Source organism: Diplodia seriata (assembly GCF_021436955.1).
Source record: "Diplodia seriata strain FDS-637 chromosome Unknown scaffold_1, whole genome shotgun sequence".
NCBI lineage: Eukaryota > Fungi > Ascomycota > Dothideomycetes > Botryosphaeriales > Botryosphaeriaceae > Diplodia > Diplodia seriata.
The window spans coordinates 3064156-3078819 of NW_027117308.1; the positions used below are offsets into that span (position 1 = coordinate 3064156).

The following is a 14664-nucleotide window of genomic DNA, read 5'->3' on the forward strand; positions in this document are numbered from 1 at the left end:
CGCAAGCAATCCCCCACACCGCAACCATGTCGGACATCCTCACCCAACTCCAAGACGCGATCGACATCGTACGCCCGCCCTCCCCACCACCCACCCACCCGCGCGCGCCCTCCTAACCCTCTCCCTCCCCCAGCTCGTCCAACAAATGTACGCCGGCCTCATGTACACGCACACGCGCCACCCCTACGGCGACATCGCCGCGCAACCGCACGACGCCGACCGCGACATCAACAACCCCTCCGCGCAGGCCGCCTCGGCCGCCGAAAACGGCGGCCCAAGCATCACCGGCGACCGCCCGCGCTCGCCGCCCCCGGACCCGGCCTTCGCCGTCACCCAGCACGAGATCGCGGGCGACATCATCCTCAACATGGCCCGCATCAACGCGCTGGCCGACCGCCTGCCCGGCATCGGCTTCAGCGAGCAGCAGCAGTTGGCAAGGCTGGAGGAGTTGGATCGCGAGTTGAGGGAGGAGCAGCGCAGGTTGGAGGCGGCGAGGGGGGAGAAGGAGAGGTTGTTGGGGTTGTTGGATGAGAGGATTATGAAGGCGAGGAGGCCGTGAGGGCGGATGGTGGGTGGGATTGTGCTTGTGAAGGGTGGGTGTTTGTGCATTAGCGATGGGTGTTCCGGGTTTGCATTTGACAATGGGCGAGTTTCGGCGTTGGAGAGGATTTGAGGGCTGGGTGGTCGATGTCTGCGAGATGCCCATTTGATGGAAAATTGCTACCGGCAGTAGCTGTGTTCAATGTTCTTATTATTATCAAGAAATTAAGAATTTGTGTCAGAAGATCAAAGTTCAATGCTTGTGGGTCTATCATGCTGTGGTCTTCTATGGATGAGCTGTATGAAGATGTCAAACAACGTTAAAAGGCGACGCTCCGACTAAAACCGCCCGCGCGCCACCTGAATCAGGTCCATTAACTCTGCATTACCGTAGGCTTTAGCCACTATGTGTCCCTCATCGAGAGACTCGATACTGATCCTCCCAGTATTCAGTAACATCCCTGCGATCCCCGTCTTTTCATGTGCTGCTGCGAACAAAAACGGGGTTATGGGGATATTCATCATTAGTTTTGCCATGTGCATGAAGTCCCTAATATACCCTCTCGCTACCCCCTTGTCTTCCGGAAGCGTCCTGAAAAAGGATGACGTATGAGAGTAGTCATCCATTTCTCTTGGGTCCAAATCAAGATTTGGTGAGCTCAAGAGCACCCGTACCAACTCTTCATCCTCTTTCCAGACCCCCTTTGCGAAGAAAGTGTGCACAACTCCTCCATCTAAACATTCGTTTGGGTTGCATTACCCGCGGTCAGAAGTAGCTGTATCATCTCAAGGTAACGGCTCTCGATCGCATATCCAAGAGGAGTGCGACTCGAAGAATCTTGTTCCTCTTATACATCTGAGGTAGGCAAGAGCATTCTTGCAATTTCGACGTGGCCTGATTGCGCGACATACGAAAGTGGGCTTCGATCGTTCCAGTCATCTCCTTCAATGAATTCTTTGTGAGAAGAGTCCAGGAGGAGGAGTAGGCGCACAGTGGTCCCGTCACCGTAGCGGGCAGCTTGACTTAGCGGAGAAAGTTTTCGATCCTGTTCTGTTGACAAGTTCCGCTTATACCCAGCGCACCTTTTCCGCAATGTGCATAGCATCTCAAGAATGGGTTGAGCGAACTGGGTGATGTGATTGCTCAAAGTCCGTGTGCTCGGGGCTCCGGGCGATTCTGCGTTGGCCTTGATTGCACTGAACAATATCTTGACAACCTCTTGTCTCCCATTCATGGCAGCGCGGACGATAGGCGTTATTGTCCCATTTTTCAATGGATGTGGTGATGCTCCAGCTTCCAGAAGAGCCTGCACGATGTCGACATAGCCCTGGGAGGCAGCTTGATCCATTGCGGTCCAGCCTCGAAAGTCTTCCATGTTTGGCTGAGCTCCGTACTCTAGCAATAATTGCACTATAGAGATCTGCTTTGATCTCACAGCTACTGCTAACGGTAATGGAGAGGCCAATCGGAAATGCTGATCATGCTGGTGTACATCTGCTCCTTTAGCGAGAAGCATAGTTACCATTTTCATTCTTGTCTTTTCCAAACTCTGTTGATATTTAGAGGAATTTTCCTCTAATATCGTGGTTCGGCCAGACCAACGAAGCAACGCCCTGGGATCACACAAGGATATAGCTTCGTGAAGTGCATTTCCGCGGTTTATTGTGACGTTCCAATGTAGAAGCTGACAGAAGATATCGAGGTTCTTTAGGCGTATGGTGTAGTTGAGGATTGAGAGTCTAGTTTCTGCGTGGAACCCCCTCTTATCCGCGTAAGTATGCCATCCCCACGAACGGTCTTCCATAGCGGAAATCTCACAATATCCATTCGGAGAGGCACCGGCTTTGAGGAGGATGCGTGTCATATCGGAGTCCTGGGTTTTTGCTGCTAGGCCAAAGGGACTTCGATCGACCCCTCGACTTGCGAGTTGACATTTGCGTCATGTTGCAGTAGCCAAGGAACCAGCTTCCGTAATCCTTTCGACACTGCAAGGTGGAGCACGGAGCCACGATCCACCTGGTCAATCTTGGCGGACATAAGTTGAACGAGTTTGAGTGCGACCGCTTCCTGGCCATACTTAACGGATAACTTGAATGGGGTATCACCATTCGCGTCCACGGAGGCAATATACGGGTCTTCCGTTTGCTCCAAAGCGTCGAATGCGCTGGAAATTCCCCAGGCGGCAACGGCATGCCATAACCCTGATCCATGACTGAGCCTGTACATTTTCCGATGAGCAAATGGGTTCACATTGTGGCTGAGTTGGTCTAATGTTGAAAAGTTTTGTGGATCATTCATCCACGCCAGAAGCCTCGGCAGATCCTTTTGTGCAATCTTTTCGTCTTCTACGCAACGAAGGTGCCATGTGGTGTAGTCCGCTGCGTAGCTCCAAAGAGGTTTATCCTGCACTTCGGTTGCTGCGATCCGCAAGGCTACGAGCCTGAGGCATGATCGTGAGATGTCGTAATGACCCGACCCAATCGGCGATGAGCTCGAGTGTGTTCCTTGCAGGATGGCAATTCCGCTTCTGAGAATGTAATCCGAGACTGATTGATGGATGAATTGTACCGGACTAAGGATCTCGCCATATCGCCTCGTCGCAGAGAAGCCGTGTTTGACCTCGATAAGGCCCCTAGAAAGATGGTTAATGGCAACCTCCGCATCTTGTGCAGTTTCATTGAAATTTTCGCCTTTTTCAAGTTGCTCCATGGTGGCATGTGGCATCTCGGATCGACAGCCATTGCGTAACGCATTTCGTCGAGCGCCAAGGGTCTTGCCGCGAAGCATACCCATTGGAACAGCTTGAGCGTCCTCAGTCGCTCATTCTCGGGGATTTCCGAGAGTGTCTTTGCGTACAGACCGTCCAATTCGGTCGGTATCTCCCGTACAACCTTCATGATCGTCTCTGCTTTCGTACCCCTTCTGCTCATCTCAATTGCTCTCTGAACAACCAGGATAGCCCATTGAAATACCCCTCGAGCCCCTTTTGCAATTTCATTCTCCAGCTTTTCTCTTGCCTCGGGCTTTAGATTTGTCCTCGCCAGACGCCCGTGAACCACCAGTGACACATCCGCGAAGTTGTGATGATCCACATGAATCGTACAGCCATCGTCAAGGCGAATGATAGGGTAATTCCGGCAAGAGAAGCAGATTTTTTGCATACAATTCTGACAGCTCCACGTCGACCAAGAGATTCTCCAGATAGTCCACGAGTCTCGTTGCGGCTTCCTCTCCAAGCTCGTCGAGCGCATCGATGTACAAAGTGATTGGACGGATCTTTGCTGCGCGAGGAAACACCGAAGCCATGAATGTTCGAAGGTCTGCCTCGGTCCACGACCATCTTTGCTGAGCGTAGTGCCCCATTCTTTCCTCTCTGTCCCTGTATGTCTCTGCGAGCTCTTGCAGATACGGTTTGAATACAGGTTGATACAGCATCTTGTTGAGCAGCGCCCGGAAAATTCCGAGAGGCGTTTTTTGAAGCGGTGTTCCGCGTCCGTGGATGAAAAAGCCAAGCACTAGTTCGTGTGTGCTCTGACAAAGGCGTCGTGATTCCTCATACGCGTACTTCATGACTGTAGATCTCCCTGCACCCGGTTTCCCTTTGATCCAGACCATACCTCTGGATGCGGCAGTCCATTTCTGGTAGTCCAAGTCTCGTGATAGCCAGTCGCAGGTGGTCTTCTCCGGGAGTATTTCAATCATTCGTGAATCCTGTTCGGGGAACGCGAGAGACCGGAGACAACCTTACAAGAGTTTAGTGAGGAGCTTCCGGCAAGTGTATTACACCTTACCCCTTAGCATGCTTTCTTCCTCAACAGTTCTTTGGAGCTGTTTTTGCTCACTGAATTCTTCGTACGTCCTCTTGGTCGTTGGGCAGTCTATGCGAATTAGAACAAATATCAATAAACGATCACGTATGCTTGCCTGGGGTTTCCTTTTCTTTAGCTGCACTGCCAAGGGTTGGATCAGACACTCTCATCAAGTTTCTGAAATGACGGACCACATCGTCACGTCCCAGAAACTTGACCATCTCCGAATGGTCGCGATTGATTGGACACTGTTTCTCGCAACCTGAGGTCGCCGAACTCGTGTCGACCAAAGTGGCGAGTGGGCCATCCATCCGCCATCTACCTGCGCGCTGGATTGAGTTAGAAATGAAACATTACGTGACCTCTTTTCCTTTCTTTTTAACGACTCTTACCTGACGTGCAGTCGGCGACTTCATCGTCTCGTAGAAAGCTATTATCTCTGGCGAGGTTTTCCCAAGAACATCTGGAAATTCTTTCTTGTGGCGCTTCAGGACCACGGAATTCTTGTCTAGCGTATGAAGCAGTGCTTCGTTCGGCTGACCACGAACGAGCGGAACAAGTGACTCGATAGCCATTCCTTCGTGAGGAACACCGAAGAAATAAAACAATCGAATCGAATGTAGAATAACCCGATCGGCCTCGTCAAAGCGGTCCAGAGAGATGATTCCCTTCCATCGGGATTTGTCAGCTGCCGTAGACGTAAGCCCTTCCCGCTCGCCTCACCTCTTTGATAACAAGTCCACCTAAGCTATGTCCGATGAGAACAAGCGACCTTGTCGAGATAATTCCCTACATATTTACTTAGTATCTTGCGGATCAAAGGTATGGTTTAGCAAGGAGAATGAAATCAGTAGAAACTTACATCTGCGTTTGTTCGGACATCCTGGATGCTCATGAATAGGCTTCTTCCCAAGTCCTGTAGACTTTGAAAAGAGGCACTGTTCACTAGCCTTGTGTCGTAGCCATAGACGAGGATCCTTGCGGCTGGAATGTCGATGGGTAGACCGTCTCGAAGCCACATGAAGAGGTCTGCCTTCCTCTTGAAAGAGCCAAACGCATGGCCATTCAGCCCAGATAAAGCAACGCAACTACGGCCTCATTAGTACCTTACAATGATGAGTGGGCTCAATATTTACTCAAAGGAACAGTCCCCATCATCATTGCGATGCAGTGGCGTGAAACCAACGAAGTGTGTGTCAAACGTGAGCGTATCCGGGGACAGATCTTCATCGTCATCTTCAGAGGTTTCTTTGATCAGCTCAAATTCCCACTCTGACCTGCATTCGTCGGAAAGAGCAGGTGGCAGTTCCACGAAAGTCCAAAGTTGCAATTCGCTTGCGGCTGTCGTACGGACTACGCGCCACCGAGCGTATCTTCACGCCGGCAATGTCGGGTAGCCCAAGCGTGCTTCCAACGAGGTGACGGACGGACTTTGCATCGCGGAAATCTTCAGGGATGCCTCGGAGCCTGAAAGTTTTTTGACTGTGTGTTGTCATCATGAAGTGGCCTCGTAGCTCTTGAGCATCTCGACAGTGCTGTGCTGTTGCAAGGAAAGCTGTACAGCAAAACGAGAAACGAGAGGCAGGAAAGACTCAAGAATCCAAACGGGATGGGGGGCTAACCACGCCACTTAAAGCGTTTCGCGAACTCAGCCTTGCAGGCAGTGCATCCAACCAGTTCGCAATGATTGGGCGTCGTCGGTCGCAGCTGATGATGTTTGCCCTAACTAGGGCTTGCCTGCAGGCTGTGCGCACCTCTTGGCGTAGGTCTGTCGATGTACAGCCATCCTGGCCCCGGAAGCTCGAGCGTGCCGCCTTAGCTGCGGCGCGCGGCCGCGGGCGTTGGACACGGCCGAGCGCGGTGGCAAGCACAAGGGCCTTGGTCTCTCGTCGCCTTCCGTGCTCAGTCTCGGTACTTGCCTTCCGCAAAGTCGCAAATCAGCTCCGTGCAGAGGAGAGTGTTAACGTCGGACTCCTTATGATGCGATATTTTTCGAAAAAGGTTGCAGGTAGGCCCAATTCTCTTGTCACTTGCCATGTTGCTGCCTGCCTTTGCATAATCTCTCACTCTGATAGAACGGGATCAATTACCTCTCTCTGAAGCGTAACTGCATCATGGTAGCTTGTCGTGAATGATTTAGAAAAAAAAAAAAAAAAAAACTGAGGTCTTGTTTCCATCTCCTGAGCGTTAGAACACATGCGCGCGCAAAAGAGAAATCCAGAACAGAAAGCATGAACAAAGTAAATTTACTTCCCACATCCCCCTGACATCCACTCCACCCGCTGCACCCCCACCAAAACCAACCCCCCCACCTCAAAGCCCAAACAAATCCACCCCCTCCCGATACCCCAAATCTGCACCACACACATATAGTCAGCGCACACACCACAAAAACACACAAAGGAGCGGAACGGAACGCGCAGAGTGCACTCAACTCACCCTTCAACCCAGGCACCGCCCACCCCGTCACGACGCCCCCCTCGCCACAAACGAAAACCCCCGCGCCATCCCCCGCCCTGAACAACTCCCTCCCCAGCACCCCTTCCCCCTCCCCCTCCCCATCCTCCTTTCGATCACCCGCGACGACCAAATCCCTCTTCTTCACCCACGCGACCCTCACCTGCCCCCTGCCCCTCTCCACCGCCTGCTCCAACTCCCATTTCAAGAAACCCTCTTGTTCTCCTTCATCATCATCATCCGCAACCTTGACCTCTCCCATCTCGTCCTTGTCCTTCCTCGGCGGCAACGACGACGTCGAGGACGGCCCATCGACGACCACAACGACCCGCACGGGCGTCGGATCCGCGCACAGCAGCACGCGCGCGATGAGGGCGTAGCCGCGCGCCACGGCCTCGGGCCCGCCGGCGAGGACGAGGGAGATGCGGGAGAAGAAGAACGAGGACGAGGACGACGAGGAGGAGTGTCGATGCGGTTGAGCGGCTACTACATCACCGTTGACATGACCGTCGGCAATGTCGCCGTCGTCGTCGTTGTCGTCGATGGTGAAGACGCCGCAGCCGTGGTAGATGATGGGGCCGAGGGGGCCGCGGCAGGAGATGGCGGTTGAGCCGATGGGGAGTTGGGATAGGAGGGTTGTGAAGGGGTCGTCGGCAGCGGCGGCGGCGGTGGTGGTTGCGGTGGTGGTGTCGGTGGAGGAGGAGGGTGGTTGTGGTTGTGGATGGGGTAGGGCTGGCACGGTGATGTCGAAGGTGCCGTCGAGCCCATCGCGGAGGCTGTGGCTTAGGCTCTCGCGGCGGTTGGCAGTGGTGATGGTGGACGTGGGGGAATGAATTTCGGGGAGGGAGGGGAAGCGGGTCGTTAGCGGGGATACGGGGGCGCTGGGGGAGGTGGGGTGATGAGGATCGGTGTGGTGGTGGTGATGGTGGTGACCGTGTTTGGGGGCAGGTAGAAGGGGCCGTGTGGGAGTAAGAGATCTGATGAGCATGCGTTCCGGTAGGTGGAAGCCGAGCTGCAGGTACTGACACGTCCCCAAGCCGAGAATAGACTGGCCTTCTGGCAAGGCGAAGGTGTAGGTTCGCGTGTTGGAAGAGGTGTCTTGCCGGGTGACGAGGCGGATGGGTACCCATCTGTCTTTACGTAGTGTGAGCTGACTATCTCCCTCGTCGTGAGGGTTCCAGGATTTTGCTCGCGCTTTCGTGGTGAATGCGCCATTTTCCCTGATGTAGTTGGCGGTTCTGTCTGTGACAACACCAAGGATGCATTCTACAGGCAAGGTCAGCTTGAAAGACTCAGGTGAGTTCTGGCTAATTTACCATCAAGTTTCTGGTAAGCGTAGGAATCGTGGATGGTTGCGAACTCATCACTTGTCCCCTGGTGTACTTTTCCTGAATGACCAAGAATCCCCACCTTGCCACCAGGATGCCAGGATAAGACGCTGGTTACGTCGTACACTCTGCCATCGACAACGATCCAACAGTCTTCTTCCCTATCATGCAGTTCGATCTCTTCTCTAGTGAACTGCTTCTGCGGAGCTGTAACCTGATGTCTCGCGTTTTCGACATCAATCCCAGTACTCGGCTTCATCCATCCTCCGTCCGCGATCCCTGGCTCGACTGGGTGTTCGAAGAGGATCGAAGGTACATCTGTATCTTCACTATCCGTGATGCTCGTTTTAACAACGTACCAGCTGTTGTTCATTAAACCCAAGACATTCCAATCTGCCTTTTCCGGCTGCGTGGCCTTGGAAACGTTGAAGCAGCGCACGGTGATGCTCTTTGCCCGGAGGAAGTGCAAAAGCTCGACATCAATATGCCAGTGTAGCCAAGTCCAGAACTTATTCCCGTGCCTGATGGGGTAGTCAGGGTATTGACGGATGCAATAGAGCCAGGTTTGTCCATCGTCGAGAGACACCTCCACACGTTGGACTTCATTCCCGCCGCCATCATATGCAAACCCGGCGATGCGATAGCTTTGACCCTTTTGCACTTGGGCGAATGGAATCATCTCCCCGTGTGCTGGCTTGACGATGACTGAATTGAGAGTCTGCTCGTTGCAGACGGTGCTCGGAAGGTGGAATAAAGCATCGGCAAACTCGCCGTCCTTCTCAGTTACAAAACTTGGAAGAAGCCTGTTGTCCCAGACGTGATAGTGCGAGTCATTCTCCCGATCACTGACCCATATGTTTTCGAGCCACTTGACGCTGCGCTCGCCAACATATCCTGGGACTATAAGGCGGAGAGGGTAGCCTTGGTCCGGCGGAAGAGGTGCGTCGTTCATTTCCATGGCCAACAAGACATCATTCTTGGGGTCCATTGCGTATTCCAAAGGAAGGCAGGTCGCGTACTTGCCCTCACTCGGCTCGTCTGCTCCCTCGAAATGGACCCAGAAACGCCTGCTGTCGCCCTGTGGCGTGTCCTGTGACACGCCTGCAGAGAGCAGCACGTCATGGAGTAGCGGGCCTTTCCAAAAGGCGCAACCCACCGCACCAGCCCCCCATCCGAAGCCTTTGCTTTTCCTGGTTACATTGAGCTCCTTTCGCCTATTTCCAGCAGATGCAAGCATCACAGGGATATTAATAGTGCTGAAGCTGTTCTTCAGCTCATCCATCGACAGGGTCAATTTTCCGCCTTGGATCACGAGCTTGTGGTGTTCCCACGACAGCCGCGGGACCGGGCCATGGTTGCGCACATAATGCAGCTCATTGGGGGTGATAAGGCCAGGGTCGAACAGGTGTGAGAGACTAGGTTCGGCATTCAAGGGATGGTTGCCGGTCAGGCGAATCAGATGCGACGATCGCGGGAGCCAATTGTCAGGGGTGATTTGATCCCGGTCGTCGATGGAAATCTGCGTGCGATGGATCCCGGAATGCGGAGATGTGCCTTTGCCGTCGTTGACTTGAAGCTGTGAAATATAATCCCTCTCATGTCGGACGCTGCAGAGAAGCGCAATCTCTTGTGGCGAATACTTGCCGAGCAACTTATCCGGCTCGGGATCCTGGAGACCAGCGGGGCCGCTCTGCTCGATTCCGGAATCATATCCGGTGTCTTCAATTCCGAAGTAGGCGCTGTTGTGCTTCTTCTCACCGCGGGATCTTCTCCACTCATGCTCTTGCTGGTTGCTTGTCGGATCATGCTTGGATTTTCCCAGTTGGTTCCTCTCGACATTGGTTGGTGGATGGTCGGCACTCTTTCTCAAGCTCTCGGGTGTTTCAAGAACGTGTCTACCGTTCTCGGACAACGCCTGAAGTACATCAGCCCCCTTGCTTCCAAGTGAAAGCGGGGTACAATCTGAAACGGAGTTCAAGCAGGTATAAATGCTTACCTCTGTGTCTCTTAAGATGTCGCGGAGAGTGATGACTTCTCCACGCATTGCCCGTTCTTGGCGGCCCCGTCGAAACCTCTCCAAGCCTTCATGGTCGTTTTCTTGCTGATGAGTTATACCAGCCTTGACGCCCTGGCCACCTTTGAGGCCAATGAAATGCTTTGGACCGGATCCCCAGTCGGGCTCGTTGGCAATGTCGTCGGCAGACGAACCGGGATGCTGGCGCACATTGACTGTCCACGAAAGTGGCGGCATTTTCAAGGCTTGCGGCGATTCGATTGTTTCAGGTCGGAGGAATTGATGGAGACAACAATGCGAGAGGAGGGGGTCCCCCTTTGTTGTCGAATTCCAGCTCGGCCATGACGTCAGTGAGCATCGCGCTAGAGGGCGGCATCCTTTGGTCGAAGCTAAACAGAACCAGCAGTCTCTAATGTCGATAAGCCCCCGCTCCTGAACGAGAAAGCGTTGAAGAGATGGAGAGCACGGAAAACCGAGCCGGGCGGTGATGAGATGCTGAAACGCGCCACGACGGGGGCGGCATCCTTCGGCTGCGCGACAACGGGCCGGACCGGACCGGATCCGTCACAGGCACAAATGCAAACGACAGCTCTTGGACGAGGTGTGATGCCATGAATGGTGTTGAGTCGCGGAGTGGTGAGGTGCCGATCTCCCGTGGAGCCACAGAGCACTCGATGACGCAGTTGCCGTTTTAGTCAGCCGCCCGGCCACAACGGAGCCACAAGCCCGCAGCCTGGGCTCATCCCGCAAGCGTTGCCGGACGAAGCGGCACACGTCTTCACCGCTCAGCAACGTTAATATCGCTTGTGCGTCTGCACAGTACGTGCGTCGAGCCCGGCGCCAGAATAGCGGGCTCGATTGTTGGAGGTGCACATGGATGCCCTGTGTTCGCCCGGGTGAGACCAGTTACGCGTGCATAATCAGGCACCCATCCAGCCACGCACTCGGCTCCGTCCTGCTGCATCCTGCTTCCTACGACTCCGCCACCAACGCACCCGATATGCCCGATGCCGCGCCATTGGACCATTCCCCGCATCTCGTCTCGTTTATTACCCGCATGCCGCCGTCCTTACTGCTTCGGGAAAGGCAGGGGGAGACAGTATCCTCTAGGTCCCGCTGCCATCGAGCTCCGAGCAAGCCGCCTTACCAAGCATGTCCCACCCATCGTATACATAGGGGCGATGGACCCCGCTAGGTCCTTGAAGATTTCGACGGCTCCCTAGCTCAACACCCATCACTAGCCAGCATGCGCTTCACCGGCCAGTCTTTCAGCGCGGCAGCAACTCTGCTGTCGCTGGCCACCGCCCTCGTTTCTGCGCAGAACAGCTCGTCCCAGCTTCCTATTGTCGACCTGGGCTACCAATTGCAGCAGGCTTCCGGCTTCAATGTATGCCTGCGCATCTTCCGCACGTGGAAATTGGACTGACCCAAACCAAGGAATCCGCGGCCTATTACAACTTCTCCAACATCCGATACGCTGCGCCTCCGGTCGCCGACCTGCGCTTCCGTGCTCCAGTCTCGCCCACCACCGACCGCTCCAGCGTGCAGGATGGCTCCGACCTCAGAATCTGCCACCAGGCCAATCCCGCTTGGGCCCTCATTGCCGCCGAATGGCTTCCGCAGTACCTTCTCGCCGGCATCCTGCCGAACGTCTCCACCACCGTGACTGCCGGCACTGCCAGCCTTGCTAACGTTACCACTGCCGCCGCCGAGACCGAGGACTGCCTGTTCTTGGACGTCATTGTGCCCAAGAAGATCTTCGAGAGTGCCGGCAGTGCGGCCGGTGCGCCGGTGGTTGTTTGGATTCACGGTGAATATGGCCGCACTAGCTCTCAATCACAACACTGACTCGATGCGCAGGTGGTGGCTACACCTCGGGCTCGAAAATCAGCTACGGCAATCCCGCTGGTCTTATTGCAAGAAGCCAGACCGGCTCTTCGGACGGAGTCGTCTTCGTTGCGCTCAATTATCGCCTTGGCGCTTTCGGCTGGCTTTCGGGGCCTACCTTCCAGCAGGACGGCACTGCGAACCTCGGTCTGCACGATCAACGCTTTGCCCTGGAATGGGTTCAGAAGAACATCCACCTATTTGGTGGTGACAAGGACCGCGTGACCGTCGTTGGCGAATCCGCCGGTGCCGGCTCCATTATGCACCAGATCACCGCCTTCGGAGGTTCCGCCCCATCGCTCTTCCACCAGGCCGTTCCCCAGTCGCCCGCTTGGCTACAGGTCAGCTCTCCTTATGCGCAGGAGCAGGTCTTCCAAAGCTATCTCCAGTTCCTGAACGTCACCAGCCTGGCCGACGCGCGGGACCTTTCCGAGGAGCAACTCATCGCCGGCAACGTCGCTCTGATCGGTGTTTCTCCGTACTCCAGCTTCAATGTTGGTCCAGTTGTCGACGGCGACATCGTTCCGCAAGACCCCAAATACTTGCTGAACCACGGCCAATTCGACAAGTCCATCCGTGTCTTCACCGGTCACACCAGCAACGAGGGCATCCTCTTCACCCCGCCCCTCACCAACGACTCCCAGTTCGGCACCTTCATCCAATCCGCCCTTCCGGACGCCCAGCCCGCCGTCATCTCCTATATCACTGACACGCTGTACCCGCCTGTTTACAATGGCAGCTACGGCTACACTGACCTGCTGCAGCGTGTGGCGCTGGCGCTGGCCGAGTCGTCCGTAATCTGCAACGCCAATGCGCTCGACCGTGCGTACACTGACCTCGGCAACGACACATATGCCTACGTCTTCGCCGTCGATTTCGGCGTGCACGGCCAGGACGTGCCCTTCACGTTCAAGAACCCGGGCGAGCCTGACACCACCGGCGGGCTAGTGTCGCTCGGCGCGGCGAATGAGACCATCGCGTTCGTGCTGCAAGACTACATCACCAGCTTCGCGACCGGGGGTGTGCCGGTGACCGACGTGAACGGTGCGCCGGCCGAGGTACCAGCGTATGGAGAGGAAGGTAGTGTGGTGGGTTTCACGAGCCGCGCCATCAGCGTCGCGAAGGATCCGGCGGTGAATGAGAGGTGCAGGTGGTGGCAATTGGGTTTGTATAATTAAAGGAAAGGGGATGGAGTTCTAATTCTAATGACGCCGTGGCATGGGTCGAAGAAAGAGGATGGAGCTTCTAATTCTAATAACGACGTAGCATGGGCTGCACGAAGCTAATATCTAAATATATCTATACACTCCCAAACATCCGTGGCACACCACATGCATCAACAAGCCCCCTTCCCGCTACACCTCTCCTCCTCCTCCACAGCCCCCCTGCACCATCTCCCTTTCCCTCTCCCTCTCCACCCTCCTCACAAACATCAGCGTCGAAACCACGTGGAAAACAGTCACCCCAATCCATACCACGGCCATCACTCCCACCAAGCCCGCCACCGCCACCATCGCCGCGACCGCAAACCACGCACTTGCCTTCTGCAACCCCGCGTCGTTTCCAAGCACCCCCGTCGCGAGAGCCACCTGCATGGCGCTCAGCACGACCGTCGCGTACGCGAACACGGCGACCAGCCAAGCAAAGTTGCGGCGGAAGAAGTCGGCCGTGGCTGTGGGGCGATGGATGTAGGACGAGGATGAGGACGAGGAAGCCAGCACCGATGCCGACGACGACGACGCAGAAGACCCCAACACCCCCAACACCCCCGCAACCCACGGCCTCCCCAGCAACCCCAGCCTCCCCACCCTCAACTCGCCATACCTCCCCCACAACAACAACAATCCGCAACAACAACAATGCTCGTCCCCCCTTTCTCCAAGGCCGTCCAAATCCTCCCCCCGGCAGCCGACGACGCCTGTCCCTGCTCATGCCCCTCCTCCCCCTCCTCCTCCTCGTCCTCCACCCACCACCATCCCCGCCCCCCCTGGGTTTCCGCACTGAACCGATGGTTGAGAGAGGTGTAGCTGGCTGCGGATGGGATTGAATGGGATGGGCGACTGGACGTGTGTACGGGGTTTTATGTTTATTTGTAGGTATCCTGCGTCAGCCGCGTGGAGGCATCAGGCTGTTTTTTAAGTAAGTAGAACTGCCTTCTTAACAGGATGGAGTCGGGTTTCGGAAATGTGGCTGTGCATGCGGGGGTGTCCCACCACTAAGGCATCACTAAGGCGGAGTTCGACGAGGCTCACCGAAGGCTTAACTGCTTTTTCTTTTTTTCGGGGAAAAACGGTCGCACAAGGCTGGGTTACGAGTACAAAGTGGGTGACAAAAAATCGGCCCGGACCTCTAAGCCCTATCAACGAGGTTACTAGTAGGTGGTCGAAATCTAGTATCCGGACGTAGACAAGACTTTTAAAGATACACAAGTACGTCTAGATCTTGAATCTGATTAACTATAAAAGCAATGCTCTATTTGTAGGAGGGTGGATTTATTTTGTCCCCCGCTGTGAGTGGATTAATGTCAGCATCGGCTGAATACGCAATATTCCAGACCTAATGGTCAACTTCGAAATCATACACTTCTAGATACATTTGCTACTTGGCTGCCTACGCAGGAACAGCAAC

The 14664-nt window shown here is 54.9% G+C and overlaps 2 protein-coding genes across 2 annotated transcripts; one reads left to right on the plus strand and one right to left on the minus strand.

The window, feature by feature from the left end:
* Positions 1 to 8085: 8085 nt before the first annotated feature.
* Positions 8086 to 10386, minus strand: SLS55_000890 (uncharacterized protein; the record flags this gene model as incomplete). The annotated part of the gene is made up of 2 exons (XM_066772397.1): positions 8086 to 10050; positions 10132 to 10386. 2 exons carry the CDS (start codon positions 10384 to 10386, stop codon positions 8086 to 8088), a joined length of 2220 nt encoding a protein of 739 aa, XP_066637676.1.
* Positions 10387 to 11395: 1009 nt separating this feature from the next.
* SLS55_000891 (uncharacterized protein) lies at positions 11396 to 13214 on the plus strand (the record flags this gene model as incomplete). Its single annotated transcript, XM_066772398.1, has 3 exons — positions 11396 to 11536; positions 11587 to 11959; positions 12010 to 13214. 3 exons carry the CDS (start codon positions 11396 to 11398, stop codon positions 13212 to 13214), a joined length of 1719 nt encoding a protein of 572 aa, XP_066637677.1.
* Between the last annotated feature and the right edge of the window lie 1450 nt (positions 13215 to 14664).